General features: G+C 38.3%; 2 protein-coding genes and 1 long non-coding RNA gene across 9 annotated transcripts in view; 1 reads left to right on the forward strand and 2 right to left on the reverse strand.

The window, feature by feature from the left end:
* Positions 1-9,432, reverse strand: IDNK (IDNK gluconokinase). Of its 5 annotated transcripts, none has more exons than XM_039323519.1 (5): positions 8,254-9,418; positions 4,908-4,938; positions 2,972-3,054; positions 1,007-1,050; positions 1-416 (listed from the first exon to the last, which is right to left on the reverse strand). In XM_039323519.1, the coding sequence occupies exons 3-5, from the start codon at positions 2,999-3,001 to the stop codon at positions 65-67; spliced, it is 426 nt and encodes a 141-aa protein (XP_039179453.1). In that variant the 5' UTR covers positions 3,002-3,054; positions 4,908-4,938; positions 8,254-9,418; the 3' UTR covers positions 1-64. The 5 variants fall into 5 exon arrangements, with proteins under 5 accessions (XP_039179453.1, XP_039179450.1, XP_039179454.1 ...); XM_039323516.1 differs by having other exon boundaries at positions 2,972-3,058; XM_039323520.1 differs by lacking the exon at positions 8,254-9,418 and adding an exon at positions 7,973-8,142 and having other exon boundaries at positions 2,972-3,058.
* Positions 9,433-15,696: 6,264 nt separating this feature from the next.
* Positions 15,697-18,783, reverse strand: LOC120299081. The gene is made up of 2 exons (XR_005554335.1): positions 18,646-18,783; positions 15,697-17,431 (listed from the first exon to the last, which is right to left on the reverse strand). It is a non-coding gene; the product is annotated as an uncharacterized LOC120299081 (long non-coding RNA).
* Positions 18,275-27,721, forward strand: part of FRMD3 (FERM domain containing 3) — a 78,093-nt gene continuing 68,646 nt past the window's right edge. Inside the window, exon 1 of one of the 3 annotated variants that reach the window (XM_039323511.1) lies at positions 18,275-19,082. In XM_039323511.1, coding sequence (XP_039179445.1) covers positions 18,933-19,082 — 150 coding nt within the window. In that variant the 5' untranslated portion in view covers positions 18,275-18,932. The remainder of the gene's footprint in view (positions 19,083-27,721) is intronic. The other 2 variants (XM_039323512.1, XM_039323513.1) reach the window with 2 other exon arrangements.

A 27,721-nucleotide genomic window follows, 5' to 3' on the forward strand; every position in this document is an offset into this window, starting at 1 on the left:
TTATGTGAGAGCAACATTTTATTTGGGGTTATCCTGCTTCAAAACAAGAAAACCTGGAGAAACATCAGTACAAACTTCTCAGATGTCTTTCAATGTCAGATACTATTTCTGAAACAGACTTTTCCAAATTAACAGTGATAAAGTTTTCTGGCACACGTGGCAGTTCAAGAGTATCAAACTGAGACTGTAGTAGACTTGGTGGCATGAAATGTCCGCTTCTTTTTTCTAGACGGCTGGCAATGAGCTCTATTGGCCCCGCCAGGTGGACAAAAAGGATCTTTCTTGGAGTGGACTCCTTTTCTTCTTGTTGATTATTCAGACTCTGACAACCAGCCTCTCCGTTCTCCAAAATGCACCGATACACTTTTTTCAGAGCTGAGCAAGCTAAGATGACATTTTGTCCAGATGCATGTGCTCTGTAAAAATTAGAATTTGACAATATCTATGCATTAGAAAAAAAAATAGTGTGGTTGTGTGTGTTTTTACTTTTGTCCCAGTTCATCAGTGTAATTAGTTTGCAGCTAAATAATTTGTAACAAACCACATAATTCCCCCACTTTTTCAGTTGCTACCTTTTTGGAACCCTCTATTATAGTCCATCCCTTATTAACAATGTTCAACAAATCCTAATCCAACACTGAAATGTCCCGAAGCTAACAGTCCACTTTTATTATGAACAGATTAAAGTTTAAATGTATTAAAAATCAATGTACGGCAAACCTTAATATGATAGAAGTTTGCAAGTATTTTGCTTCTGACAATCATGGAGAAACAGTGCTACTCAAGGGATTTAGGACATCTGTTTCTGTATAGGATATCTTACTCTACTCCAAGTCATGTCCCCAAAATTGTTCATATTTAATTCTTAGCATTTATGCTTAGGTTTAGGGCTGTGAGTTTTGAAGTTGTTCACCAAACTCAAGACACTAAAGCTAGATGAACTGCATCCTCATCAACAGAATCCACTCAAAACCAATTTCATGTTTCAATGGGAACATTCGTTTACCTCATTAATATGTCATGTAGATGGCAAAGCCATGGTATCCTATCCTAAAAAGAAAAAAGAGAAAGACCAGTTTAAGCAAATGATGCAGATTCACCTGAAATAATCTGTAACATTTGCAAAAGCTTGCAGTTTGTAATATTTTCTGTCAGAAATTTTAAAGTGTATCCGAGCATCATTATACTAGTGAAGATTACATATCAGCTTCAACATACGGTCTTTCTTTATGGCAGCAATTTCTGCCTCCTATCTCATGTGACTCATATGAATCAGGTAAGTCAGCCAAAATGATTAATACATTTCTTGGTACAATCCAATTAAGCTCTATCTTATTCAGATTTCATAGTTGCTTACGAAAGCATCGCATTTTCACTTAAACGGTACTAGACATTTTTTTTTGTAACTGACAATTTTGAAGTTTACCAATGTTGCAAGGTGGGTGGAATATACATTCATTCACTAAAAAAGAAAGCAGTCGTTTCAGTTTTATATATGCAAGAAATCATATGCTGCCTACACTGGAATAGAAAACAAACCACATATAGAAGTAATTCATAGTCTATGGAGATTCTCAGCCATTCAGGTCAGTTATCCCGAAGGTGTTTTTTTCACGAGGCCACTGGACTTTGTTTTTTCTTTCAAGACATTTCGCTTCTCCTCCAAGAAGCGAAACGTTGGCCTCGTGGCCTCGTGGAAAAGTACCTTTTGTATAAATAATTCATAGTTCTTTTTGGGGGAGGGAGAAACATCAGTTCAGCTATATAAGTGGCACATGGTACCAAGTATATTTTGTACGAGCCATCAAAGTGCTATCACCAACATTCTGTCATAGTTTGGCTTCCCCCAGCAATTTCAATTTCTATTCATTATTTCAGCATGTATCAGGATAAATATGTTAAGTAATGTGAAAATATAAATCTTGGTGCACTTCTGTCCCAATCTGAACCATGTATATAATTGCTCCATATTCCATCTAACTCTTCTTTCTTAAGTCATCATACAATTTATTTAATAAGCAGATGATGTGACCTGGTACACCCATATTTTCAAGGGCTATTGACAATTTGTTCTGGTCTATCATGTGAAAAGCCTTAGAATAAGCAATAAAGTAAAAACAGGTGTATTTTTGGAACTCTTTCATTATCTGCTGAGTATTAGCAATGTGACCTCAAGTGCCCCTGCCTCTTCTGAAATCAAATTCTGTACCTTGCAGTTCTCATTCCATGTATTGTTGAAATCTAGGTACGAAGTTTCGATTGTTGGCTTACTCGCATACAAGATAGGTACAAATGTTTAGTAGTAGTTTAGTAGCCTCTTTTGACATTGAAACACAAATCATTTCCATTCCCTAGGCCATTGCTATATCTTCCATATTTTCTTGTAACTCCAAGCAGCACATTAACTGCATAGCATTAAGAGTTCAAACTGCTGGTATTTTGTTAATTCTTGCAACTTTTAGCAATGTTTTCTGAATCTTGTTGAATAATTAAATCTTTGTACTTAATGTATGATCAATATTGAGATTTTTTTTAATGCAGTTTATTGAGGGAGCAAAGGAATGACTAGCCAATTATCAATTTGGGAGAATCTGGATGAAAAGACTCCTCACAAGGCCAGCTGAATTACAATCAGATCATCTAGAACAGGGGTGTCAAACTGCCGGCCCGCAGACCGGTTACATCATGCGGATGCCGCATCCACCCCAGCTCCAGCATTGCAAAAAGTCACGACACGGCGAGTTTGACACCCATGATCTAGAACTATTTTATACAATGCTCTGCAAAAAGAGAAGGACTGACACCCAGTGGAAACGGAGATATCAAATGACATAGCTTTGAAGGACAGTATTTAATTCACTGATCTGTTATCTTCAGATCATTCAGTTTTTGTTCTAATAAAGTTTCTCCCAACTCCACCACTAACATTTTGTTTATTAGATAAAAGTGACCTCAAGTCTATGTACAATACCTGGTCAGTTAGAGGTATTCCTTCAGCCATTTTCTTTCTGTTCTCCTCTGGATGATAATCATCACCCTCATAGAATTTCCAGCCTAGCTACATAATGATGGATTATTTAGTTTTAATAAAAATAGAATATGCTTTTAGAGCAAAGGCAATTGTTATAGCAATCGTATATCATATGATTCACATTGATAATACTAGATTTCCCTCAAAATTAAAGGTCTATAAATAAATATGTCTAATAGACTCTATCCCCAGTTGAAAATATATATATATATAATATATATATATATGAACTGTATTTATGACAATATTTTTTCTTGTCTCAGGCACTTCCTGCCTTCCATAACCTTGCGCCTTCCAGTTACATTGGGAATAACTTCTTAATTCCTCAACCAACATGATTGTCTGGTATTTGGGGATTATAAGAATTAAGACCCAACTTGGTTCATGGGCATCTGTGGGAGGCAAAAGATGGTATGTGTGATGACATAATCATGTAAATGCTGTAACTTGTGTCAGATCTCCTGATTTACATATGAAGTATAGTACAGGTAACCCCCGAGTTACGAGCGTTCACTTAATGCTCGTTCAAAGTTACGTGATGAGCGCCCCACAGTGATTATAAGCAAGCCCGGAAATTACGAATACTGCAGCACCACGGCAGTTGTTCGCCCTTATGAGCAACTGCAGTGGCTCTGCAAGATTCACTCTGGTTATTCCTTCCCTCCCCACCCCTGCCTGGGTCTCCCTAGGCAGCAGGCCTTCAATACTCAATCCTGCGAAGATCGAGATCCTTCGCTTTCTTGACTGCTCCAGGCCTTCGATGCATTCATAACACAACATCACGTGAGATCAATGGGGCGAGATCTCATGCTACTGATCTCACGTGATCTTGTGGTACTTTAGGCTTCTGTTTTCTGCAACAGAGAATGAAACTGAAGCTGCGGGACGCTTCCACGTGCCTCCATAGGCTGGATCGGGGCGTTGGAGGCCTTTTCCAGGCTGCTGCTGCCTGGATTGGATACCTTACGTAGCCCTCCGGTAGCCTGTTTCTGGGCAGCAGCAGCCTGGAAAAGGCCTCGGAGCTCGGATCGGGCCATGGGGGTGGGCATGGAAGTGTTCCCTACTGCAGATTCGGCCATCGGCCTGGAAAAGGCCTCCAGAGCCTGGATCAGGCCGCGGAAGCGTTCCCCGGCTGTAGATCCGGTGGCAGCGGCCTGGAAAAGGCCTCCGGAATCCGGATCGGGCTGCAGGGGGGGGGGCTCAGAAGCATTCCCTGGCCTCAGATCTGGACGGCAGCAAGAACTGCGGGAGAGAGGAGACGGATCTTTTCCAGGTGAGTCCAGTGGGAAGGAGGGGGAAGCATGAGGTATCTTAATGGGTTAGGGAGGCCTTGGGGACCTGTTCCATTACTAGACCCTCCATGGCCTTCCCCACCCTCATGTTCAGTGAAAGAGCTATGTGCGTTTTAACGAGCAAGGGAGTGATTTCATTCGAGAGATGAGATTCTACGAGTTTTCGAGTTATGAGTGGAATAGGCAGGGTCCATTACACTTGTAACTCAAGGACTACCTATATTTACATGGTTATATAATCACATGCATAATGTCATTTTGTTACCAAGATGATTTGCTGTGGCTGTTGGGACCTGGAAGACATGGAAAATAAACCTAGGCTACAACTCTGTTGTCTGCAACGTCAAGAGAAATATAATTCATGGGTTGTGTCACTATTTTTGCCTGTGCATGTCAAGGCAAACAAACCGGATGAGTGCAAAAATCAAGGCTACTTTTGAATGTATAAACAGTGTGAATGATCAAGGAACAATACTCTATATTTGGATGTTATGATTTCACTGAGCTATTACAGTTCTTATATACCTTCGAAGACACTTATAAGAAATGGTGAATACACAATCAACAATTTTACAAATAACTACCTTATCTGCCAGAAGTGAGCCCACTGTGGATCTGTAAAATAAAACAAGTATGTGTAAAAACTACATCCAAAGAAGAAAACATTAAGTCTAGAGAAACACATCATGATAAGGTGGTTTAGTTTGATTTAGCATCTTACATGAATCCAGTCTTCTAAAACATGGGTTTATAGTCCATCTGTAGCCTTCAAACATCTCCAGGGATAAAGTTTTACAATCATTTATTGGTTGAACAGCCCACTCGTACGTAAAGAATTCCTAGTTTCTAATATAGTATTTATTGGTTTCTTCAAATTTTATGGATAGGAAATGAGAAGACAAGTTTTCACTATTTCAAATATTTCTAAGAAAAAACAGATGTGCAGTCCTATTGAATGTTTTTCTGATTCCCTTTTCCCTGCAACTCTTTATACTCCCTGAAAAAGATAGTTTGAAAGATTCTCTAAAAAAATAGGTGAATTAGAATTAAGAATTGTGAAATTAAGACTTCCCAACCCCACAGTAGAACACATACTTTAGAACTTAGCATGAAGTCTGAGCCAGTTCTCAATCTTATTAATTTTCAGGCCTGTGATGGAGTTAATGCCACCGAGGACAGCATAAATCAGACATGTCAAACTCGCGACGTCACGTGACGTAGCAAGACGTATCAGCACAGTTTTTCCATTGCCGGTAATGGGGTGGGTGCGGCTTCCGGATGATGTGTCTGGCCGGTGCCGGCAGTTTGACACCCCTGGCATAAATGATGATGGGATATAAATATAACAATTTAAAATGAAATTACAGACAATTCTGTGTTAAAAGTTAATAGTCACCAACACAGGTACCCACACTGTTGACACCTTAATGCTAACTTAGGGATTATTTCTGATGGTGGATTTGGCAAACAATTCACGTATGAAAAACTAGCATAGATATTATCCCTATTGTGAAATGTATATGAAATACTAGTTCTGCCCAATAATCAGATGGAAAATGTAATGACTGCATCTTTGGATCATCATACGCAGCCATCGTGAAAGAGTGTGCTTGGTATATAAATCTCACACTTCCATGGGTATGATGGAAAGTGAATAATTTTAATAAATAAATAACCAAGAACACAAAGCGTAATAGCTGCAGATGACTACAATGATCTTTAACAACTTCCTCAAAGAAGCAAGTCACAACTTCTTGCAAGTTTATTCTTTCAATGCTCTACATTATTCTTTGGTAACTATTCAGGCTGTCTCTATTCTGAAAAATCGAAAATCAATTAGTCATATTTAAACAGTAATCCTGTATAATATAGCTACTTGGATTAAACAGAATTTTAACAGGGAGTTTGAGTAAGAATGTTCGCCCACTCTTTCAAGGCAATATTTGGTAATATGGTGCCAGATTAATTTTGACATGTTTGTGTGGGTGGTGAACACACCCGTATAATAGTTCCTTCATGCAATACAAAATTACATTTTCACATCAGAAGATTCTCCAACAATGCTATTAGGAAAAAGAACGCTAAACAATGTAGACTAAGTATATATAAATGTGAAGTATGTGCAGTCAACATAGTGTAAAATAAATTATTTCTATATGTTTTTTTCAGCCTATTTGTAAACATTTCTTGTATTTGTAACCTCAATTGGCTAAATGCTAAAATAAATAATATGCCATGTATTTTTCTATTTTAGTAAATTGTAGGAATTCTCAGTATGAACACGTCTTAATTACAAATAGCTAATAACTGACTGATCAAGGACCTGAGTAGAAGTGCTATTTCTATAATAACCAAGACTACATGATTTCATCTGATTCAATATTGCTATTATTCAGATGATCTGCTGCTTCTTCTCTTGGGGAAAAAAAGCTATTTGAGCCACACAAGCAGGGCTTTTTTTGTCATAGAACACCCAGAACGGAGTTCCAGCACCTTTTTTGGATGGAACCTTGTAGGGTAGGCAAGGCAGGTTGTATGACGTGTGAATTCTGGCACTTTTTTTTTTTTTTACAAAAAAAGCACTACACAAGTATCAGTAAACCTCATTCAGTGAAATATTTTAGAGCCAGATATGAAGACCCAGGCCAAACATACTCTCTGCATCTGCTAGTCCTTCTGTAAATGTCTTGGTCACAATATGCCTGTTCTTCATAAGGTTAACTGCATAATTATGGCAAGGCTGTAAACAAAGAAATGACTGTCACTCTTTTTCCCAAAAGTGCTTGGGCTTAAGTACCAAAGAGAGTATTTACAAGTAGAGAATGGTGCCATATTATTCTGGAATCTGGATTCAAATAATATATTTGCAAATAAATATGCAAATGTATTTTATACATATATTTGTGGCATTTCTATCCCACTTTTTATTCATAAATAATTGATAAATAATTCAGTGGTAAACTAATCTGTTCAGTACTTCAAAGAAAAAAAAACCTGCTTCATAATGTGCAGGGGTGTAAACCAAATGGATCTTTTCCTGGCTTTGTGTAGGAAAGACACTTTTGGTTTAAGGAGATGCTAATGTTCATTCTATAACCTTGTATCTTACAGCCTATGAATCTTCAGTCCTATTAATTCAATGCCCATCACATACAGGTTCATCTCCTGGCCATGATGGAATATGATTTGGAGTAGTCCAATGGTGTTTTTGTTATTAAGTTAGATTTTGCCAAAGTTAACCATGCCACACACAGAGAAAAATGTTTGAACAGACAAGTCCCCGAGGAACACATCCTGAAGTGGCTCCAAATCAAGCAGTAAGGTGTTATTTCTCAGATCCCTACATGTAATCTTATAGGGGATTATGATGCATTTTGTTTTCCTATACAATAATCAAAACAACAGAATTGGAAGGGATCTTGGCGGTCTTCTAGAAATCTAGACCAACCCCCAGCTCAAGCAGGAAAATATATCATTTCAGACGAATGGTTGTCCAATCTCTTCTCAAAAACCTCCAGAGCTGGAGCACCCACAACTTCGTTTTGAAAACATTACGTTGTTTATCCTGAATGAGCGTCACAAGATGTATCATCTCTAGTTAATTCCAAGTATCATTTAAGACTAGATACACAAAGGTAGTCGGACCTGCCTTTTCAATTTTACCAGGAGTAATACACCCGAAAAAACTTGAAGAAAAAGAGAGAAGAGACAGAGGCCAGAGGAGCCTCCCACGCGCTCTGCCCCGGCTCGCCTCAACAGGCGCCGGAAAGGCTCCCCGCGGCTGCAGCGACCGACGCAGCTGCCGAAAGCAAACTTCCCTCCCTTGCCATCGACAAAAGCAGCGCGGCCTTTTTTGTACTTCCGGCCGCGTATCTCTCTCTCTCTTCCCCCTCCGCCCCCCCCCCCACCACCACCAAGAGCTGCGCTTACTTCCCGGAGCCGCTCACTCCCATGACCACCACTAAAACCATCGCGGGGCGCTCGGGCAGCAAGTAGTGGTTCCTTTGCTTCGGCTTGCCTTCCTCGACGCCGACCTTTTCGCCCTGCCCCTTCCCTTTCCTTCCCTTCTCCGCCTCTTGCTCAGAGGTGCGGATGCTAGGTTTTTAAACCCAGATCTGGCTTTTTCGATCCCTGTCCGGGTTTCCGTAATTTTTTTTATTTTATTTTTAAATGTAATGGAAAATCTAAGGTTTTTGTAAACATGACATTATATTCTATGTATTAACTAGGTACATTTTTTTTGTTCAGACACTAAGTTGTGTCCACCTCTTCTCGATCCCCTGTACCATAGCATGCCAGACCCCCTCGACCCCCACTGTCTTTCCAGAGTTTGCCCAATTCATGACACGCTATCTAATCTCATCCTCTGCCATGTCCTCCTTTCACATTCAGTCTTTCCCGACATCAGGGTCTTTTCCAATGAGTCCTATTTTCTCATTTGGTGGGCAAAATATTTAAGCTTCAGCTTCCAAAGACCGGTCAGGGCTGATTTTCTTTAAAAATACTACATATAATTTAGTTTAAAACTGATTTACTGTGTGAGGTTTTTTTTGTTATCTTGGTTTTTGGTGTAGAATCAATTTATTTGAATGAAACCTTTTTTTCTTTTTTCTTTTTTTGAGGAAAGCCCCACTGGCAAATCTGTCCTTGCTGTTTCCAAACAATTCCACAGATCCTGATGGACATCGCCTGATGAGCTTGTCAGGAGCTTGAACTGGTCTACAGATAGGGACCGAATGTCATACTGGGATCTTCCCCCCATTTTTTTATCTAATGCTGTCCTCAAACTTCATTTCTGTATATTTTTATACAGCAAAATTTAATTCTTTTTTGTGCATGCTGGAAGGCTACAATCCTATTCAATCTGAATCCTTGTGTTTGTTGAACAAAAGCTTACCTAAATTCAATCTGGAAGCCTTGCCATCGTTTTCTGTATTAAATGTGAGACAGAATTGATAAAAAAGTAGGAATGTCATATTAATAAAATCCCATTACCATTACTGTTATTTCAATAATAACATCAGCTTGAATGAAAATACTGGTAGTCCTTGACTTATAGCCATTCATTTAGTGACCAAATTTACCAAATTTACAATGGCACTGAAAAAAGTGATTTACAATGGTCACAGCATCCCTATAGTCATGTGATCAGAATTTGGGTGCTTGGCAACCAGCATGTATGCATGACAGTTGCAGTGTCGTGGGGTCATGTGATCACCAATTGGCTTCCAAGAAGCAAAGTCAGTGAGGAAGCCATATATCTGTTTAATGAGCATGTGATTTATTTAACAACTGCAGTGCTTTGCTTAACAGCGGTAGCAAAACAAGATAGTAAAATTGGGTACAACCCACTTAACTATCTTGCTTAGTAATGGAAATTCTGGTCCCCATTGTGATTGTAAGGCAAGGCCTACTGTTAACAGTTCAGAGTGGCACTATTGTACAGGATAATATGATGAGAAATGACATAAATTGCAGCTGCCCAAGTATTGTTGAAGTAAAACAATATTAAAAACTATACTGCCTTAGAACAAGGTATTGATCTAGCATGGTGACCATACCTGCAAATTCAAATGAGATATGAAAAAGATGTTAAAACAATGGGATTTTATAAAGAACAGACAGAATTTGATCAGATATTCTTAAAAACAGATGAAAAGTTGATTAAGAAACTCTATAAATTTCTGTTAAACTTAAAGATGAAGGAAGAACAAGTAAAAGAAACAATGATAACATGGGCAAAGAACTTTGGATATAATATAGAATTAGAAGACTGGCAAAAGTTATGGGAAAGAAATATTAAATTAACTAAAGCAGTGGCATATAAAGAAAACTTATATAAAATATTTTACAGATGGCATATGACACCAGTGAGATTAGCAAAAATGTCTAAAAATACTTCAAACAACTGTTGGAAATGCAAACAAAGACCAGGTACTTATTATCATATCTGATGGAAATGCCCTAAAGCAAAAAATTTGGGGGTTAAAATACATTTATGGTTGGAGAAAATGACTAAAAAACAAATAGACTTTAAGCCAGAATTATTTTTGTTAGGAATAATAGCAAATTATGAGAAAGCTTAATACTACACGTACTAACGGCAGCAAGAATTGTGTTTGCCTAACATTGGAAAAATTAAAATTTATCAGATGAAGAAGTACTAATTAAGAAAATTTTAGAGTGTGCAGAAATGGATAGATTGACTTTAAAGATAAAAGACAAAGAAGACTCAGTGTATTTTAGAACATGGGATAATTTCTATCAATGGCTAGAAAAACAATTTAGAAAGGAATGTGATATGTAACTTTGAATATATATTAGAAAGAAGAAGGCTATTGAGCGATTAAGTAACATATTGTTTATGATAATTAACTATTATCTATTATTGTTTGTTAAACACATGAACCCAGACATTATGCTAAATATTTTTTGCTAAATATTGATAATGTTATTTGGAAAAACCCCAACCCTAATCCTAACCCTAACCCAAATCCCAACCCCAACCCCACCTTATTCCTAACCCTATAAAAATTAATAAAATCTATACAAAAAAAAAACTATACTGACTTCAATGTAATGTTTTACCATGCTCCTAAAATAAGTAATGATTTCCAGATAGGTCCCAAATTATTTACACTGGAAATAGTAAAACATATTATCAATTCACACAACATGCTAATTTAGGAATAATGTAACAAGAAACTTATTTACTCTGGTTACCCTATGTGCTGTCCCACTCATGCATGTAGGCATACATCATGACGTAAGGAGTCTTTATTAAGGCTTCTGAGCCTGAATTGGTATTCCTCAGCAATTTCCTGTGCCGGCACCAACTCAACCCCAATGAATTCCACAAGCTACTCAAATGAAGCCAACACTAGTCCTCAAGACAAAGGTGAGTCCAGTCTACTAAGCCAGGAGTCCCCAACCTTGGCAACTTTAAGACTTGTGGACTTCAATTCCCAGAATTCCTCAGCCAGCCTTAAAGTTGCCAAGGTTTGGGGACCCCTGCACTAGGCCAAAGCAAGTTCCCAAGGCTGACTCCTGGTGATTGCTTGAACTAGTCTTTTCTGTTTTCTTGGAAAGATTTCGGAAATACTTTGCCATTACCTCCTTCCTAGGGCTGAGAGTGTCTGACCCACTTAGGCACAATCTAGCTTTGTGCCTAAGGCATGACTATTAAAAAAAAGAGCACTCCTTTGTAGCTCTGATGATGTTATCTAGTTTGGTAATGAAACATCTGCAAGAAAACAAATCAAGCTTGAAGAGCATCAAGGATCCCACAGTTCAACCCTGGGGGACAAATATTCTCTTCCACCAGTACAGGACTCAGCAGTTTCTCAGTTTCTACTCAGGTGCCTTAACTACTATACCAATCTGGCTCTTTACAATGTGAATACAGTCCCTGACTTCTCCACCCTTTTAAGAACTCATCTAAGACATCATGTCAAATGATCTGCCAAGCCGTTTCGTTAATGAGTTGTATATCCTGAGCTGGAGCAGTATTGCTTCTTTTTCTTTAATGCAATAGCCAGCTCTTATAGCTCACAAATAAGTATCTAAGATTCTCTATATAATTAAAATATGAAAGCAAAAAGCCTCTTGCTTTTTTTTTTTTTAAGGAAGGGGATTAAAAACTGAAAATAAAGGAATACAGGGCTTAGAGCAGTGGTTCTCAACCTTTCTAATGCCGTGACCCCATAATACAGTTCCCCATGTTGTGGTGACCCCCAAGTGGTTGTGGCCACCAATAAGAGGGAGTAGGACAGCTAGGGAAAAGGGAAAAAATGGCGGACAGCGTGGTTTGCCGACCCCCATGAAATGGTCGTTCGACCCCAAATGGGGTCCTGACCCACAGGTTGAGAACCACTGGCTTAGAGCATGTACATAAAGGAGTGTTCATGGGCTGTCATTTGATTCCTCCCTCTCATGCAGTGCAACTCTGACCAAATAAATAGAATTATTTTAAAATGGCTCATCTCATTTTGAGTTGTGTTCCAATGGTCCAACTGTTTATATTATTACAATGCATTCTAATCTTGAAGACAAATCAGAAGTTACATCTTGTCCAGACTCTGGCAGCAGAAGTAGTTATGGGCACACAATGGTACACTATGACACTATTAGTGTGCAAACTGCACTGGTTCCCACTTAAGTTTCTGGGGGCAATTCAAGTTATTAAGTTTAAAGTTGTTGATGGTTATTTGCAGGACTGCCTCTCTTTCATTGTCTGTCTGTTCCACTTGATCCAACAGAGTCAGCATACTCCAATTTTCTTACTGAAGAAATGTTATCTTGTGGGAGTCCCATAATACTGACACATCACTTGCCCCACCCTCTGAAACTGCATTTCCTCAGAGATTTGCATACACCTTCAGGAATGCTATCAGAACCTGGCTTTTTCAGCAAGTCCTGCACTTAGTAGTTTTGTGAACCTATTGGTATACTACATGTGTTTAATCTTTAATTTTTTTCCTGGGTAGTTGTTTTCCACATGGTTCTTCTTTTAAAGTTATATAATTTATTTTAACTTGCCTGAAAGCTGTGTTGGGTTTTTCGCTAATTAAATAGCCTTACATACCATTTTAAGCAGACATAAATACTATATAATTTGGAAGATTCCCTCTTTGAGGGACATGGGTGGTTCAGAAATGGGATATCTGCTTGACCAATGGCAATCCAGTCCAATCCAAGCAAACAAACCAATAAATAAATATTATAGAGTTAGAAGGAGGAATTTAGTTCCAAGTCCCTGTTTACCACAGAGATTTTACAAAACTGTTACTTCAAGGCAAATTATTGAAGATTTGACTAGAATTACAACCATGTGTTGAAGTTGATAAAAAAAACAAATTAATCTTGATTTAGGCATGGTATATCATTGACTTTCTTAGGCAGTTAAGTTCTGTCCTTAACTTGTATCCCTTCTTTAAGTAAAAATGTACATACTGTAAATAACAGGCTATTTATCCCAATGAACGATTCATTATCTTGGCAAGATAAAATTGAGACAGAACTCAATATTACGTACATGTCTTCATAGTTACAGTAACTCTAATTCAAAAAGTATATCCCATAAGTACATAATATGCACAAGATAAATATCTAAATATAACATGAGTAGCTCTCAATACTAACCTGTTATTTGCATTCACTTTGTTTCATATACTTCCAGAATAACATACTACTTTAGATTAGATCAGTGAATCATTTTCAGCCACTCCTCTTTGTGACCTTTTTACACTAATGTTAGATTTGTGTTTGTATTTTCCCATAACAAGATTATCATTTGGGGAAACTATATAAAGGAGATTGTGTTTTCTTCTGGCATCTAAGGAGACATAAATACTATTTCATTTGGAAGATGCAATCCATTTGACTGCGGCTCCTTGGCCTGTAGCCCCAAACAAATCAATTTAAGACAGAATTCTTCCACTTTGCTTGTTCCTTATTTATTGGGCCTGCAATTTCCAATTAGTCTAGTAAGTTCCAGATACTAAAAACATGACAAATAATTAACATTTTGGTGGCAAGAATAATTCTAGCTCAGCTTGAGATCCATCTTTAAAGAACCATCGTATCATTTTTATTACTCTATCTATTTGACCAATGACAATTAGGAAGTTAAGTTTTTTCCATCCTCATATTATGTTCCTGTTTGTTAATTCTATAATGAGCATTGTATGAAGGGGCTACTGCCTCTAACCATCAATTAAACAAGGGAAGGAGAACACAGAACTTTTCATCTTGTGGAAAATAAGATACAAGACAAAATGTTCAGGCACAAATATGTGAGAAACAAGCTGACTATCACCTTTCAGAGTACTTAACCAATGAAATCACAATCAGTACTGATAATTTATGTACAGTGCCAGCTACAAAGATAAATTCTACTTTTTTTTGCAGGAGAAACTTCTGCTTTATTCTGAACAAAATTTTTAGTCTACACCTGTGAGAAATTAATGATTTCCATCAAAAAATACTTCTAGCCAGGAAAACTTCCCAGTATTTTTCATTAAAATATATTGTAAAATGCTTTGCAGTAGAATTTTATATAACATAGCTCTTCCTGTGCATATGCTGAAATGCTATGTTGCTTGAGCACATCACAAAACATAATGTGCTATCCTCAGGGCCATCATGGCTGTGATTGGGACTTGCTAATGCTGAAAGACAGTAGCTGGCAACATGTTTATAAGCTCATAAGCTGTGCAGATGAGACCCTATATTACCTTGTATTTTATCCATATTCAGCTGAAACGTATCTTCAAATCAGTCAGGATGAATGAAGTGTACAGGCCACCGAGAATCCCATGACACATTTTATATGGTAATAAATACTTTAGGCAAATTCATTTTATTGATAAACATTATTCACATTCTGCTTTTCTAAATGTCCCATTTGGGAATGAGGATAAGTCTATAAAATTTGTCGTTTTCACTTTTCTTTTGTCAAAGTTGATGCTGCGGGATGCTTTGCGTTGTTTCCTTCTGGGAGCTTTTCCTCATTTAGAAAGTCAATAACGCTGGATAATATTTGAAAAAAACACAACTCTCCCAGAATATCACTGCCAATCTTTTATAATATGCTAGGACTATCAGTCCTAGCATGTTATAAGGAGGATAATGACAAAAATATTGCCATCTAGTGAGAGAGTGGGTTTCTGCACCCTAAATATATTATTATAGTACAATATGAGAGACTAGAATTCTCTTTGAAATTAATTATACTGTAGCACAAAAAAAAAACTGGATGAAGAGTACATAGTACTTAATAATTAGCATTATCTATATCTCTTTGCTGAAATCTAATAGTCATTCAGATTTTTACATGAGGGATTTAACTGAAATTGCAGTTTGTGTTGCTTCTACCACTTGTTCTAGTATAATGTATCTGATTCTTAAAATGAGTCTGTTTAAATGTCTTATATGTGATAACTAACTTTAGCATATTTGGTTCTGTTAATTCCATTTATTTTTTAAATATGAACATAATGGATAAAGTTACTTTTGTTTAATTTTATTTTGGATCTTATTAATTTGTAATTTTAAAATAAAATACAGATTCTAAATGTATAAAATAAAATGCCTTGCTCAATAAATGAAATATTTTAAACAATTATAATAAAATAGCATTAATAAATAAAAATAGAGAATAGAGTATAAAATAGTTTTAAAAGAATGTTTAAAAGATCTTGAAGGAAAAAGCACTATTTTTCCTAGTGCTATAAAAATATTAAATTGCTTCTTTGAGGCAAGTCTCACTTTTATATCCAGTGGGTACAACCAAAAGGAAGCACCTTTGATGCAGTATAAAATCACTCACCTTTTCAGCTATTAATTTGTTACCAGAATAATGTAATTGTGCAATTATGAGAGACTAGAATTTTATGAGTGTCACAGCTTTCAAATTACTGTGTTAACATCGTCATTACATCCATTTAATGAAGTAGCCTATGATTCACAAAAGCTTCCATGATAATAAATGCGAGTCTTTTAAGACTTTTTTGCTGCAGAATAACATGCCCACAATACCTCTGTAGAAACTTGTATAGTTCAGTAAGTGAATGGTATTCTTTTGATTATTTCTCCTTTCAAAGGGAGAAGGGGAAATTACTCATCATAAAACTGTCAGCGGACTAAGTACATTTTTCTGCCACTGTGAAATATCTAAGTTAGATGGCTAAGTAAATTTAGGGTACACGTGCTGAACAATTGAGCAGAATTATTGGGATATGGGTTCAGAATGTCAATCCCAAAATAGCAATACCATCAAAAGTGATTATTTCTTATTTATGAATTGTATAGATTTTGTTGGAATAAACATTGAACATACAATTGAATAGCAAAATATAGAGACACCCTCAAAGACATTTTTAAGCACGCAACACAATGAACTTTCTGGTATTTTAGCTGAAAAATCTTCATGGGCCCTCAAATTGCTCTTCCAGAGTCAATACAACAGAAAGTTTTCCATATGTTTGAAATAATATATTTTAAAACTAACACTACTATAGTTACACAGGGAGAGGATATTGTTTTTTATTTATTCCACTGTTCTCTTACACTTTTATTCTGTATTTGTCAGGAATATTTAGCTCTTGATTGATTTACAACTGTGTGAATACTGAATGTTTATGGAAGGGCTTAATAATTATTTAGCATATATTTTCCCTGCATATAAGATGTGGGAAAGTGAACTAAACTAAGCACGATTCTTCATCCATACTTTATATTCTAACCCTTTGCCGTTCACAATACAATGCTTTGACCTCATTTACCGAAGCCTGATTTGGGTGCCAAAAAAGGCGCCAAGAAGCTAATATTATCAGGATTTACATCCTCCACTTGGCAGAACAAGACATTTTTAGGAACTGGGAAAAGCTTGACCCTGACAGTTGCCAAGCGTATTGTACGTGATATCTGTTAAGCTGCTTCTTGGATACATAGGGCAGCTGGATAACAGTAAAAACAGGGAGAAAAAAACAGAAGAAAATGAAGAACAAAGAAGGCAAAGACAATAAAACAACAGTAAGAAAGTTAATGTTATATTTCCTCCAATAAATTGCAATAACCCTTTTCTTTTAACAGGCAATTAAAATCAATAAAAGAGTTAAAAACTATCCTGCCACAGGGAAATAATATCAAAAATTAAAGACCTGCAGAAAATAAATAAATAAATAAAAAGAAACATAAAGGATAAGGGAGAAAAGCTAAGAGAAACAACATCCAAATTATGGATACTAGCTGAAGAAGGGGCTTAAAGTATTTCACAAACAACACCAACTAAATTTCCCAGTTTTCACTATGCTGTTTCCCCAGAACTTTCTAAAGTGATATAGTTGAAGAAATTTCACAATATAGCAAAGGGGCTATTTTTTTTTCCTCCAAGGCCCAATCCTCATTGTTCCTAAGTATGGCATAACCATTCCCTGGTAACAAATTTCTTTTCAGCTTTGTCCAGAGGAGGATGTTCCCTTCATTTCAAGTCCATTCCATGTGGTAGCCAGGCTTAAAAGGTAGGAGTATTTTCTCATTTATTCAAACACCATCCAAGGGCAGCCTCAAGGCATACCTTTCAAGGAGGTTGGAAGATTTCCATAATCTAAAAGAGGCAATAAAAGCAGAATAAAGATCAATTATGGCCCACCAAAGCCATGTGGCATATTCCAGTGTTAATTCATGAATAGCTGGATCAGTAAATTGACAAGCTCTTCAATTCACCACTGCAGAATTCTCCCAACTGATAATCAGAGTAACGACTTCCCCATTCCTTCCACTAGAAACTCCAGGTCCTGTCCCTCTTATAATACACTCTGCTCCATTTGGCATTATTGTCCCACCTACTTTGGTTCTTAGGGGAAAAAAAGACAAATGGCAAGATGGAAAATAATAATTAGAGCCATCATCTTCATCATCTCATAAAATTATGAAGAAAGGATGTGAAGGAAAAGGAGGAAGAGGCAATCGTGAAAAGAAAGATCCTTCTATGGATAAATGGCACCTTGCACTATCAACCAAAGTCCCTTCTGCAAGTGGACAGCTATGCCATATTTCCTTTTCAATCCACGTTTATATTAAGAAAAAAAAATAGAAGGTATAAGAAAGCAGGCAAAGATTAAAACATAGTAAAATTAAATTAACGAGTTACTGCAACTGCACAATAATACTCTTCTTTGGAAGCACCGAAGTGACAAGCAAATGGAGGGAAAGAAGAAATGGAAAGAAAGGGAAAATGAGGGATATTTGGGTGATAGAAAAGGTGAAGAAAAGCACTCGGAGAAACATGATCAGATATTTTGATTTTGGATTTTAGGTCAGCTATTATAATAACGGCGTACTTGTACTTCATCTCACCCCGCCGGATTTTTTTTTTTAACCACGCAAAGATAAAGAGGCAAGAAGCGTGGGTATATACTGGTTACAAATGGAAGGCTGGGCTGTCTGGACTCTCCAACCTTTCGTGAATGAAGCTTTGTTGAAAAGCACCCAGAGAACTGGGGAGGGAATCGAAAGAAGGCAGCTAAGGGCACATGGAAAAAGGGAAACGGGGAAGAGAGGGGAAAGCGGGCAGGCAGGCAAGTAAGCAAGCAGGGGAAAGCGCGGGAGGTTCACGAGAAGGTGGGGGGGAATGCGACTGCGGGAAGGGCAGCGGCGAGCCGAGGATGCTGCTGAGGCGGGAGAGGAGAGCAGCGCAGAGCCTGACGCAGCCGCGCAGTCAGCAGGAGCCTCGCCAGCCCGTCGCCTCTCGCGCCCCCAAGGCACAGCGTCTCCCCCAACCCCCCCAACCCAGAGCTTGCGCGTGCCGCGGCCACGCACCTTCCCCGGCAGCTTTACGCGGCGGCGGCGGTGGCCCTCTGTGGAGCGAGAGGTGGACTTGCCGCCTTCGGCGAGGCAAGCGAAGTCCACCCCCCCTCTCCCTCTCCAGGATGTTCGCCCAGCAACAGCAGCAACCGGAGCCGGCGCCGCCTCCTCGGGGCTGAGTTGCCCGCCGGCCCACGAGGCAGGCGCTGGGTCGCTCCCTTTTTCGGGGTTTCCCTCCCGGCGAGGAGGGGCCGAAGCAGCGGCAGGGCTGGTCTCCGGCCCCCAGTTCGGGTTTGCGGTGCATGTTCGCTCCCTGCGAATGCGTGAGGCGAGGGGGCAGAAGGACCATGAAAATGATTCGGTTCCGTAGCTCGAGCATCAGGTCGCTGAGCCAGGATATGAAATGCACAATCCGTCTGTTGGACGACTCGGAGATTTCCTGCCACATCCAGGTGACTCGACCCTTCGGGAAGCGGTGGACAATTCCGAGGGGGGGGGCCTCACCCTCACGCATCCCCCCTCCCGCCTTACTCCTTCCTTCCTTCCCCTCTTCGAAAAGAGAAAACTGGCTGGCGTTGCCCGCTTCCCGCTCCGCTTCAGTGGCATCCCTGCTGTGCCACCTGCCCAGCCGCCCAGCTCTCTCCCGCTGCCAGTCCCCGGAGCGTCCACGCACGGCGCGCCCGGCTCTAGTGAGAAGTTGTTTACAAGCAAAGCGTGAAGCGAGGCAGGGCTGGTCCCCGCAAGTTCGTGGCGGGGCGGTGGAAGGCAAGAGAGCTCGTGTGGAACCGATGGGAGTGTATAAGATAGTCTTCAACTTATGACCACAGTTGAGCCAAACCTTTACGTTGTTAAGCGAGAAATTTGTTATTAAGTGAGTTTTACCCCATTTTAACGACTTTTCTTGCCACATTTGTTAAGTGAATCCCTGCAGTTAAATTAGTAACATGGGTTGTTAAGAGAATCTGGCATTCCCCATTGACTTTGCTGTTCAGAAGGTCTCAGAGGGAGATTGCATGACTCTGGGACACTGCAACCATCATAAATGTGAGTTAATTGTCAAGCATCCAAATGTAAATGATGTGACCATGGGGGATACTACAATGGTCATAAGTCACTTTTTTCAATGCAACTCAAATAAATAAATTGCTGTAAGTCGAGGATTACCTGTATTGAAGACCCCACAGCGTTTTACCACACAGCTGCACAGCTGTAAGCATAAGTTATGTGTGAAATCCAGTTGGCATTTTCCCAAGGGTAGGTGAGGCTCCCCAAGAGAGGGTTTGTTGGGGTTCCAATGAGAAAGTATCCTGCCATGCCTTCCTAACATATTTGTGTGCATAAATTAATCAGAAGAAAATAGGGGAGTTATAAGTGGAGTAAGCTTGCCTTAGAATCCCAGTATTTTCCCAGAGTTCAAACAATGTTGATGCATTCCTTTTGCAGATGGACGACTTTTGTGATTTGGAGTGCTTTCTGGAATTTGGCTGAACACTGCCAGTGGACAAAAGACATATCATTGCATTCCGTTTATTTAATGTAAAAAAGACAACTGTCATATACCATAAGGAAGTAATCTCCTGGTCCCTGCTAACTGAGGCTAGTTATTGTAGCTCAGGGCTTGAGAACTCAAGACTTCTCAGTTTATATATGAATATATCTCCGCTGTAAGCTCAAAAACATAAGCACTCAGTTTTTTCTGAAGAAGGGAGGGGCAGTAAACAACATATGGAAAGAATCAGGAGTTGCACTAATAAAATTATATGATTAACAGTTATATTTTGGATTATATTTAGACAAACTACTGTTTTCTTTTTTTTATTCATTCTTCAGAACAATCTTTGAACTGATTAGGGAGTTGGAACCCAGAGGTGCTTGGAAGTGTCTTTCTGGAGGGGCAAAGAGATCGCTAATATTTGTGTGTGTGTGTGTAAGTGTAAGGGGATGGGAGCTGCTGCATTTGAAGGTATTTAATTGCAACCAATCTCATTTTGCTGGAAGGAAGAGTGAGATGGCTAGTCACTACACAGGAGGTTTCCAGTAAATAGGGCTTTTTATCTCTGTATGATTTCATCTGGTATCTTTAGCACAATCAGCTTTCTTGTCCTGTAGAAAATTAGTGTATTTTAATTTTGCACTGCTACATCAAAACGGTTGACACTTAATTGAATGCTGACCATATTTGTGTGGTATTTATTCTGGAACGTATATGTAGCCCTAACTAGAGAGCAGGTATCAGTGTGTTAGAGTGTCTGGCAGTTAGTGGGTTAAATGCTAGGTATGTTGATGGGTCAGTGGGCGGAGTCTAAAAGGTCATTGGGAGACTTCCTGGACACAAGCCACATGGGAATCTTTTTGTCTGTAAGAAGCATGGGCCATGGAAGGTCACACAATAAGCCTGAGTCGTTATAAAGATGGTATGGAAGAGCATCATACTTTTACCTAAAGAGATGGTCTAAAGAAATGGACAAAGGATGTATTTTCCAGGAGTATCAACCACAGCATGAATGCAAGTAATCTTTCTAATAAATATATTTTTTGTTTATTATAAGAATTTTTCTTTTGAGTTATCTATCTGACTGGATTTAAAAGAAGGTGTTTTTTATATCTGAGTCAGAATAGTATTTCTGTTATCTTAGACCAATATGCTATCCCACATTTGAACTATAAGTTAAAAACATCTAAGCCGCTAAACAATATTGAGGGTAGAAAGGGGAGAGAAAGAGATATATTTCTTTATTTATTATAGATGCTTTATCCTACTTCCATCATCAACACTTTAAATGACCTATAGGATATGTTTTAAGCAAAAGAAATAATCACGACTATCTATGATTTAAAATCTGTAATCAAGGACAAGTTTCATAACAAAATTAAGTACTATATATTGCAATGTTTTTGTGCATATTTTTTCAAAGCTTAAATATGTTTATTTTTGAAAAAACAGCACATTATTCACAGTGAAAAATGAATGTCTATTTTTAATATTTTGTTTTTTTCTTTCATTAAATGCACCAGAACAATATGAAAATAATAATCACATTTTAAAAAGCCCTTATATTATTAATGAATAAAACCTCTAACTGATTTCTCTTCCAATTAAAGAGATTAGAACTATTAACTTTATAAAGTTTCTATTTAAAAGTTGTTTAATCATAATCAAGGGTATAGAAATAATTGAAGAATTTAGTGTTAAAAGAGAAAACTAATAGATATGACAGCAATCTTTGGATACTTTTTAAAAAGTCACACATAAGAAGATCAAGACTTGTTCTTCGTCACCTCAGCATACAGAAAGATCCATTTAAGTCATGGGAAGGTTGGTTCTAGTTCAGTGATGGTGAACCTTTTAGAGACTGAGTGCCCAAACTGCAACCCAAAACCCACTTATGCATTGTCGAGTGCCGGGTGGGCATGGCCCATTGGGTGGGCATGGCCAGTTAGGTGGGTGTAGTCCATTGGGTGGGCGTGGCTGCGGTGGTAACGGCAGACTGGGTGGGACTAAAAAGTTCAATCAATTCCAACTTTGCGAGATCTTTTTTTTCCCGTGAGAAGTTGAAATTGATTGATTGATTGAACCTTTTTTTTTTTGCACATGGTGGCGGAGGCCTAAAGCGAAAAGGTTTTATAGAACCCAGCTGAAGGCCTAGGACTGGGGCGACAGCGCGTGTGCCCACAGAGAGGGTTCTGTGTGCTGCCTCTAGTACCCGTGCCATAGGTTCGCCGCCATTGTTCTAGTTCATTATTAAGAAATGTAATGTAAGATCGATTTGATACTGACATATAGAGATAGTGGACTCCACTGAATGCGTGCAGAGATTTGACAGTCATCTTTAGGAAAAGCATTACGAGCTTTGCTACCACATTTAGTGATTTTTGCAGTTATGACCAGTAATGAAAAAGTAACTTTAACCAATCTTCACAGTTTCAGTCTTAGCAACCACTTTGCTTAATAGCTGAGTTGCCAGTCCCAATTATGGCTGCTAAATGAGGACTTCCTGTAATTTGAATATATGTTTTGAATAGGGTGCTGGATTTAATTGTTAGCTTCAAATCTGTGATTCTGTGATCAGTGACTTTTATTGTGGCGATTTTTATAGCACGTTTCATCCAATCAGGGATAAATAAATTCTTTTCGTTAGCTGGAAAAGTTACGGATTCTCTGAGAAATTAAGCTAATTAAGAAATTAAGTTGTATGCAAATAAAAATATGCTGTCTGCAGTGATTTAATAGATGTCCAAATGAAACAACTGAAATCATTAAAAATTGTTAATTATTACCCATTCTTAAGAGTAGAATAGATAATATAAGATGATATTTAAGATTGCTTAGGCTAAGCAGGTATTAGAGTCTATGCTAATAAAACCTAGCACAGCGGTTCTCAACCTTTGTGTGACGGCGAATCCCGTCACACGGATGCGCCGCGCATGCGCGTCGCCGCCCCCATGCGCGGCGCACATTTTTGGCGGCGCCCCCTGAGGGGGAAAAATGGCGGATCGCGTTGTTTGGCGACCCCCGTAAAATGGTCGTTCGACCCCAAATGGGGTCGCGACCCATAGGTTGAGAACCGCTGACCTAGCTCCTTTATAAAAGGATATTTTAATAGAAGCAGCTGTTTTTCTCATGGTCTCAGACGTTATTAAATATATTAAGCAGTGTATTGTAATTAACCAACTTTGGTTAGTATATAGAAAATCAAGTTATATATAATTGTTCTTAAAACAGAATTGAAAGAATAGGCAATTCTGAATAGTACCGGTAGCTGGAATTTCCTACAATACATTATATTAGAGTTTGGCAATCTTTTCAGATCCAGGAGCCAACTGCTATATCAGAGGCTGCACATTTTCTACAATTATGCTGATAAACACAGTAAAAAGCTTATTTTATCCCATTCATCCCATTTGAGATGAATCCAATTCAGAATCAGTCAGTTTAGTATCCAATTAGGATCCGCTTGTGCACTTCATTTTGGTGCTCAGTTGAAGGAGTCGGATGTGCTGTGTTCCCATAGGATGCAAGGTAGATGCACTGAGCAGTCATATTGATAATGTTGCAAAGCCTGTGCTCCATCTAACGTAGAAGATAAGTTCATCTACCAGTCTCATTGTTTCAGTTAGTGTTTTTAATTTCTTTAGACAGAACAGAAAATTGAAGAACGCTATTTTTCAAGTGTATTATAATTTTTGCAGTGCACTGCAGCTTCCCTAACAAGCTTTCCCATGTTTCAGTTAAATCCCAAGAGAAGGCATTTGTGTTGCTACTGACTCTAGGAAGGGCAAGTGTTGCCCTGAAGAAATGGAAGAAACTTCCTTCCTGTGGAAACTTTTATTCCTGAGGGAAGACTAATTAGGAAAGCAGACAGACTGTATATAATAAACTCTGATAAGTTATTTTGTACTAGTGTTTATCATTGGTTTCCATTGTCATTTTGGTAGATTTATACTTTTCCTACAATAATTTGGAGATAAAGATTTGATTTTATTTCATCTAGTGGCATAAAATGTTGCATATTTTACCTGTGTTTTCATGTTTCTAAAGGGAAAATATTTATGGTATTCTCTGTGCTCCTGATTTCAAGGGTAAGGTTCATGGCAGGATATTGTTCACATTTACTCTACTCGGTTGTACTTTTTCTATTTTAATTTTCTATCCTGGTAGTCAATAATTGATTGATTTTGTAACTCTTGGTATTTGCCCTAGAACACTAGAGGTTGGGAAGTATTTTAAAAATAAATTGAGGACAAATGTGCAACGCCAGGCAGATCTTTTTAAAATATAACATTTTTTTAAAACCCTTTTTCATAATGCCCTCTGTAAACAGTTTCCTTTAAATGAAGCTGTATGAATGTTTGAGAAAAGGAGACAAGAGCTTTTTAAAAATTAATTGTATGGAAAAGATTTGTATTACAAGCAAGAATAAAAGATAAATGAAGTAAATAATGACTCTCAGCTACTAGTGGATAAGGAAAAAGGATGAAGTGTGTGTGTGTGTGTGTGTGTGTATTCAGAAATTCAGAATCTCAGAATGAATCATCTAATTGATTTGGAGTATCAAATTGAATGTGATACTTCTCAGGCAATTCAACAGACGTTTGTGTGGGTAGAGTTCTTCCTTTTTTCTGAATCAAATTACCAATGCAAAGTACATCAATAATTCAACTAAAAGCAGGCCTTTACTGTATTTGCATCAGTCTAAATAGCAATGCTCTTTCCACCTTTTCCCAGTTTGGCATTTTATACTGTGAATACAAAGTAATGTATGAGAAAAATATCATTCATATTTGGTGAATTTCACTGCAATCTTGACAGTTAAAGGTAATTATAATTAAAATTAATTGGCATCAAAATGAACTAGTTTATAAAATTTTCCGAATGTCAATAGAAAAAATTATTAAGATTGGTAATATTCTGATGATTGTAGAACAATTTCAGTTAAATGTAGAACAACAGCCTCTTCTTTTGGGAAAGAAAATTATATATCTTATAATGGGGTATTACGAGAAACCAGAGCATTTTGTCTAAATCAGAGACAACCCATGTGTTGCATCACTATTACATAATTTTTAAAAGAAACTTGTTAAGCATGTTGTACATTCTGGAGGTATTTGAGCAATTAAAATAAATTGTCTCTTTCCAGTTTTGATGAAGTAGTAAAAATGTAAAATAAACCCCAAAGGTTAAAAAAGCAAACCAGAACAGTCACATTTCTAATATAAAACAGAGCAGGAAATGGAGAGCTGCATACAGCAGCAATCTGTAGGCTTACAAATTCCAGACAGAAAGGAAGCTGGACCAAGATGGAGAAAATAGTAGTTGATTTATATCAGGGATGTCAAACTCAATTTCATTGAGGGCCGCATCAGCATTGTGATTGCCGTCGGGGGTGGGGTGGGTGGGTGTGGCCAGGGTGGGTGCAACCTACTGGGTGGGCGTGGATAGAGTGGGTGCGGCCTACTGAGTGGGCATGGCCAACTCTACATCATTTGTGTCAAGGGTGCCTGTGGGGACCTGGACAGGAGTGGGACAGATCTGAGGGTCTCTGGCAGAAAGGGGTGGACCAGGGCAGAGCCAAGCTGGATATGTGAAGTAGGCGAGGGCCATTTGCTGGCCACTTCTAGGCGATGGTGCATTTCTTCATTCCTCACAAAAGGTGACACCTCCCCAGCAAGCACCCAGGGGGTGGGGCCGACGTGGCAGGGGCTGTTTCCTCACTGTTTCCAGATGGCCTTGTGGAGCTAAGACTGAATGCATTTCAGCATAGATGGCCACCACAAAATTGTACTTTGGCTCCCGGCCGGCCTGGGCCAAGCCAAGGCAGCGGGGGCCGTTCCCTCACTGTTTCCAAGATGGCTTCACGGGCCACATGAAACCACTTCGCGGGCCGCATCTGGTCCCCGGGCCTTGTGTTTGACATGTCTGATTTATATAAACTGATTCAACTCCTACTCCAGATCTTAAATAGAGCACTTAGAAAGTACAGATGGAAACAGATTCTTTTCAGGGCCTGTAAAGAAGACATTTGCCCTCCATCCCAACATGAAAGTGCCGGAAATACTCAGTCCCTTTGCTCTGTGGTCCAATCCCCACATTGTGAATTCTTCGGAAATATTTTATAATGATAGTTTGGTCTATTCTTGGATAACAACTTATTAAACTTCTTTAATAAGAAAATCAGCAGGGTCATCAGTTTTGGAATGTATACATAGTTGTATAATTTCCCATTTTATAAGATAGAAATACCTACCGGGAGATTATTTCTCTTTGCCGAGACCTTGACATACACACATTTGCATACCTTGAATCCCTTTTCACACTTGCATCTAAGTGCAGCACAAACACACCATTCAGCATCTGTTTTCTTTTGTGTCCTTTTGGATATTGGCTTCATCAGGTTCCCATCCTAAGGCAGCTTTACTGTATATTTGTGTGTGTGATGGGATGGGATCCTCTAACAAGCATCACATGTGCTAAAATGTCAATATACTGACAATATTCAGGAAGAATATGCTTAACGTGAAAGTGAAGACTAACACTATTTCAAGAAATTTAAAGAAATATAAAACTACCCTACAATACTTTAGAAAGCAGCCAAATTTGGTTACTAAAAATCTCCAATGTCTTGATTGGCTTCAAAGGGAGGAATGTCAAATTTTAAAATGCCATCTGATGGATGGGAACATTACAGACTGTTGCAATTCTAATGCAAAGTGTTGCAATATGTTTTTGGATGAGCAATCCTCATGCTAGGCAGCACTACACAAATTATGAAAAATGGTTGCCAATAATTTTACAGAATGTGATTGCTGGATACTTGTAGATCTCAGTCTTCAATGTTGTAGTTATTTAAAAAAAATATTTTATCACATAGTCTTTTTCATTGATATGAGACAAAGAGCTATTTGTTAGAACATGGAGAACTGCCAAACCTATGACTGTTTTCTAGCTTGTTTCTATCCAAGGCTTCATCTGTAGCTTTTGCAATAATTAGAAGTGTTTTTTAGAGCATATCTGGGACATATTTATAGTTGCTCAATAAAAATTCAGATACTACTTTGCATTTGCAAAGAAATGAAATTGCTATTTCATGTAGGGTTGCAGCACCATAACATTTTGCAAGAATAAGCATATATTCTTATGGCTTACATTTGTTAGTCAAATCCTCATTTCACATCCTAGTGAATAATATTCTGATATTTAACATTCTAAAATGGCCAGATATAAATCTTTAAGATGGTTAAAAATATGCCCTGGTTATAATGATCAGAACAGAAAGTATGTAGATTCTTATTTGGCTTTAAAACTATACACTATTATGATTGGCTGCACAGTCAACCAGATGTTCAGATTGCATTCGTAGTTTTATCTATCTGTTGAGTCCTTGCTGAGGACCTGGGAGAGGCATGTGTTGATGTTTAGTGGTATAAAGGCATTGTTGCAGGTTGTAAGCTGTTCCAAATAAAGTTGCCTTTTGCAATTGACTGATGGTGATTTTGTCAATGCCAGTGGTATTCAAGTGGTGTTCCAGTTGTTTTGGGATTGCACCCAAGATGCCTATTACTATTGGTACCACCTTTGCTTTCTTTTGCCACA

The sequence above is a fragment of the Crotalus tigris genome, unplaced genomic scaffold, assembly GCF_016545835.1.
Source record: "Crotalus tigris isolate CLP2741 ecotype Arizona unplaced genomic scaffold, ASM1654583v1 scf7180000024276.985868, whole genome shotgun sequence".
Classification (NCBI taxonomy): Eukaryota; Metazoa; Chordata; class Lepidosauria; order Squamata; family Viperidae; genus Crotalus; species Crotalus tigris.

Coding starts and splice junctions, on each gene's coding strand:
- IDNK (XM_039323516.1), bottom strand. CDS start 8,294: ATGGTTTTAGTGGTGGTCATGGGAGTGAGCGGCTCCGGGAA. Junction 1,051..2,971: donor GAATACCTCTAACTGACCAG/GTATTGTACATA, acceptor TTTTCTTTTTAG/GATAGGATACCATGGCTTTG. Junction 417..1,006: donor CTACATGACATATTAATGAG/GTAAACGAATGT, acceptor TAATTTTTACAG/AGCACATGCATCTGGACAAA.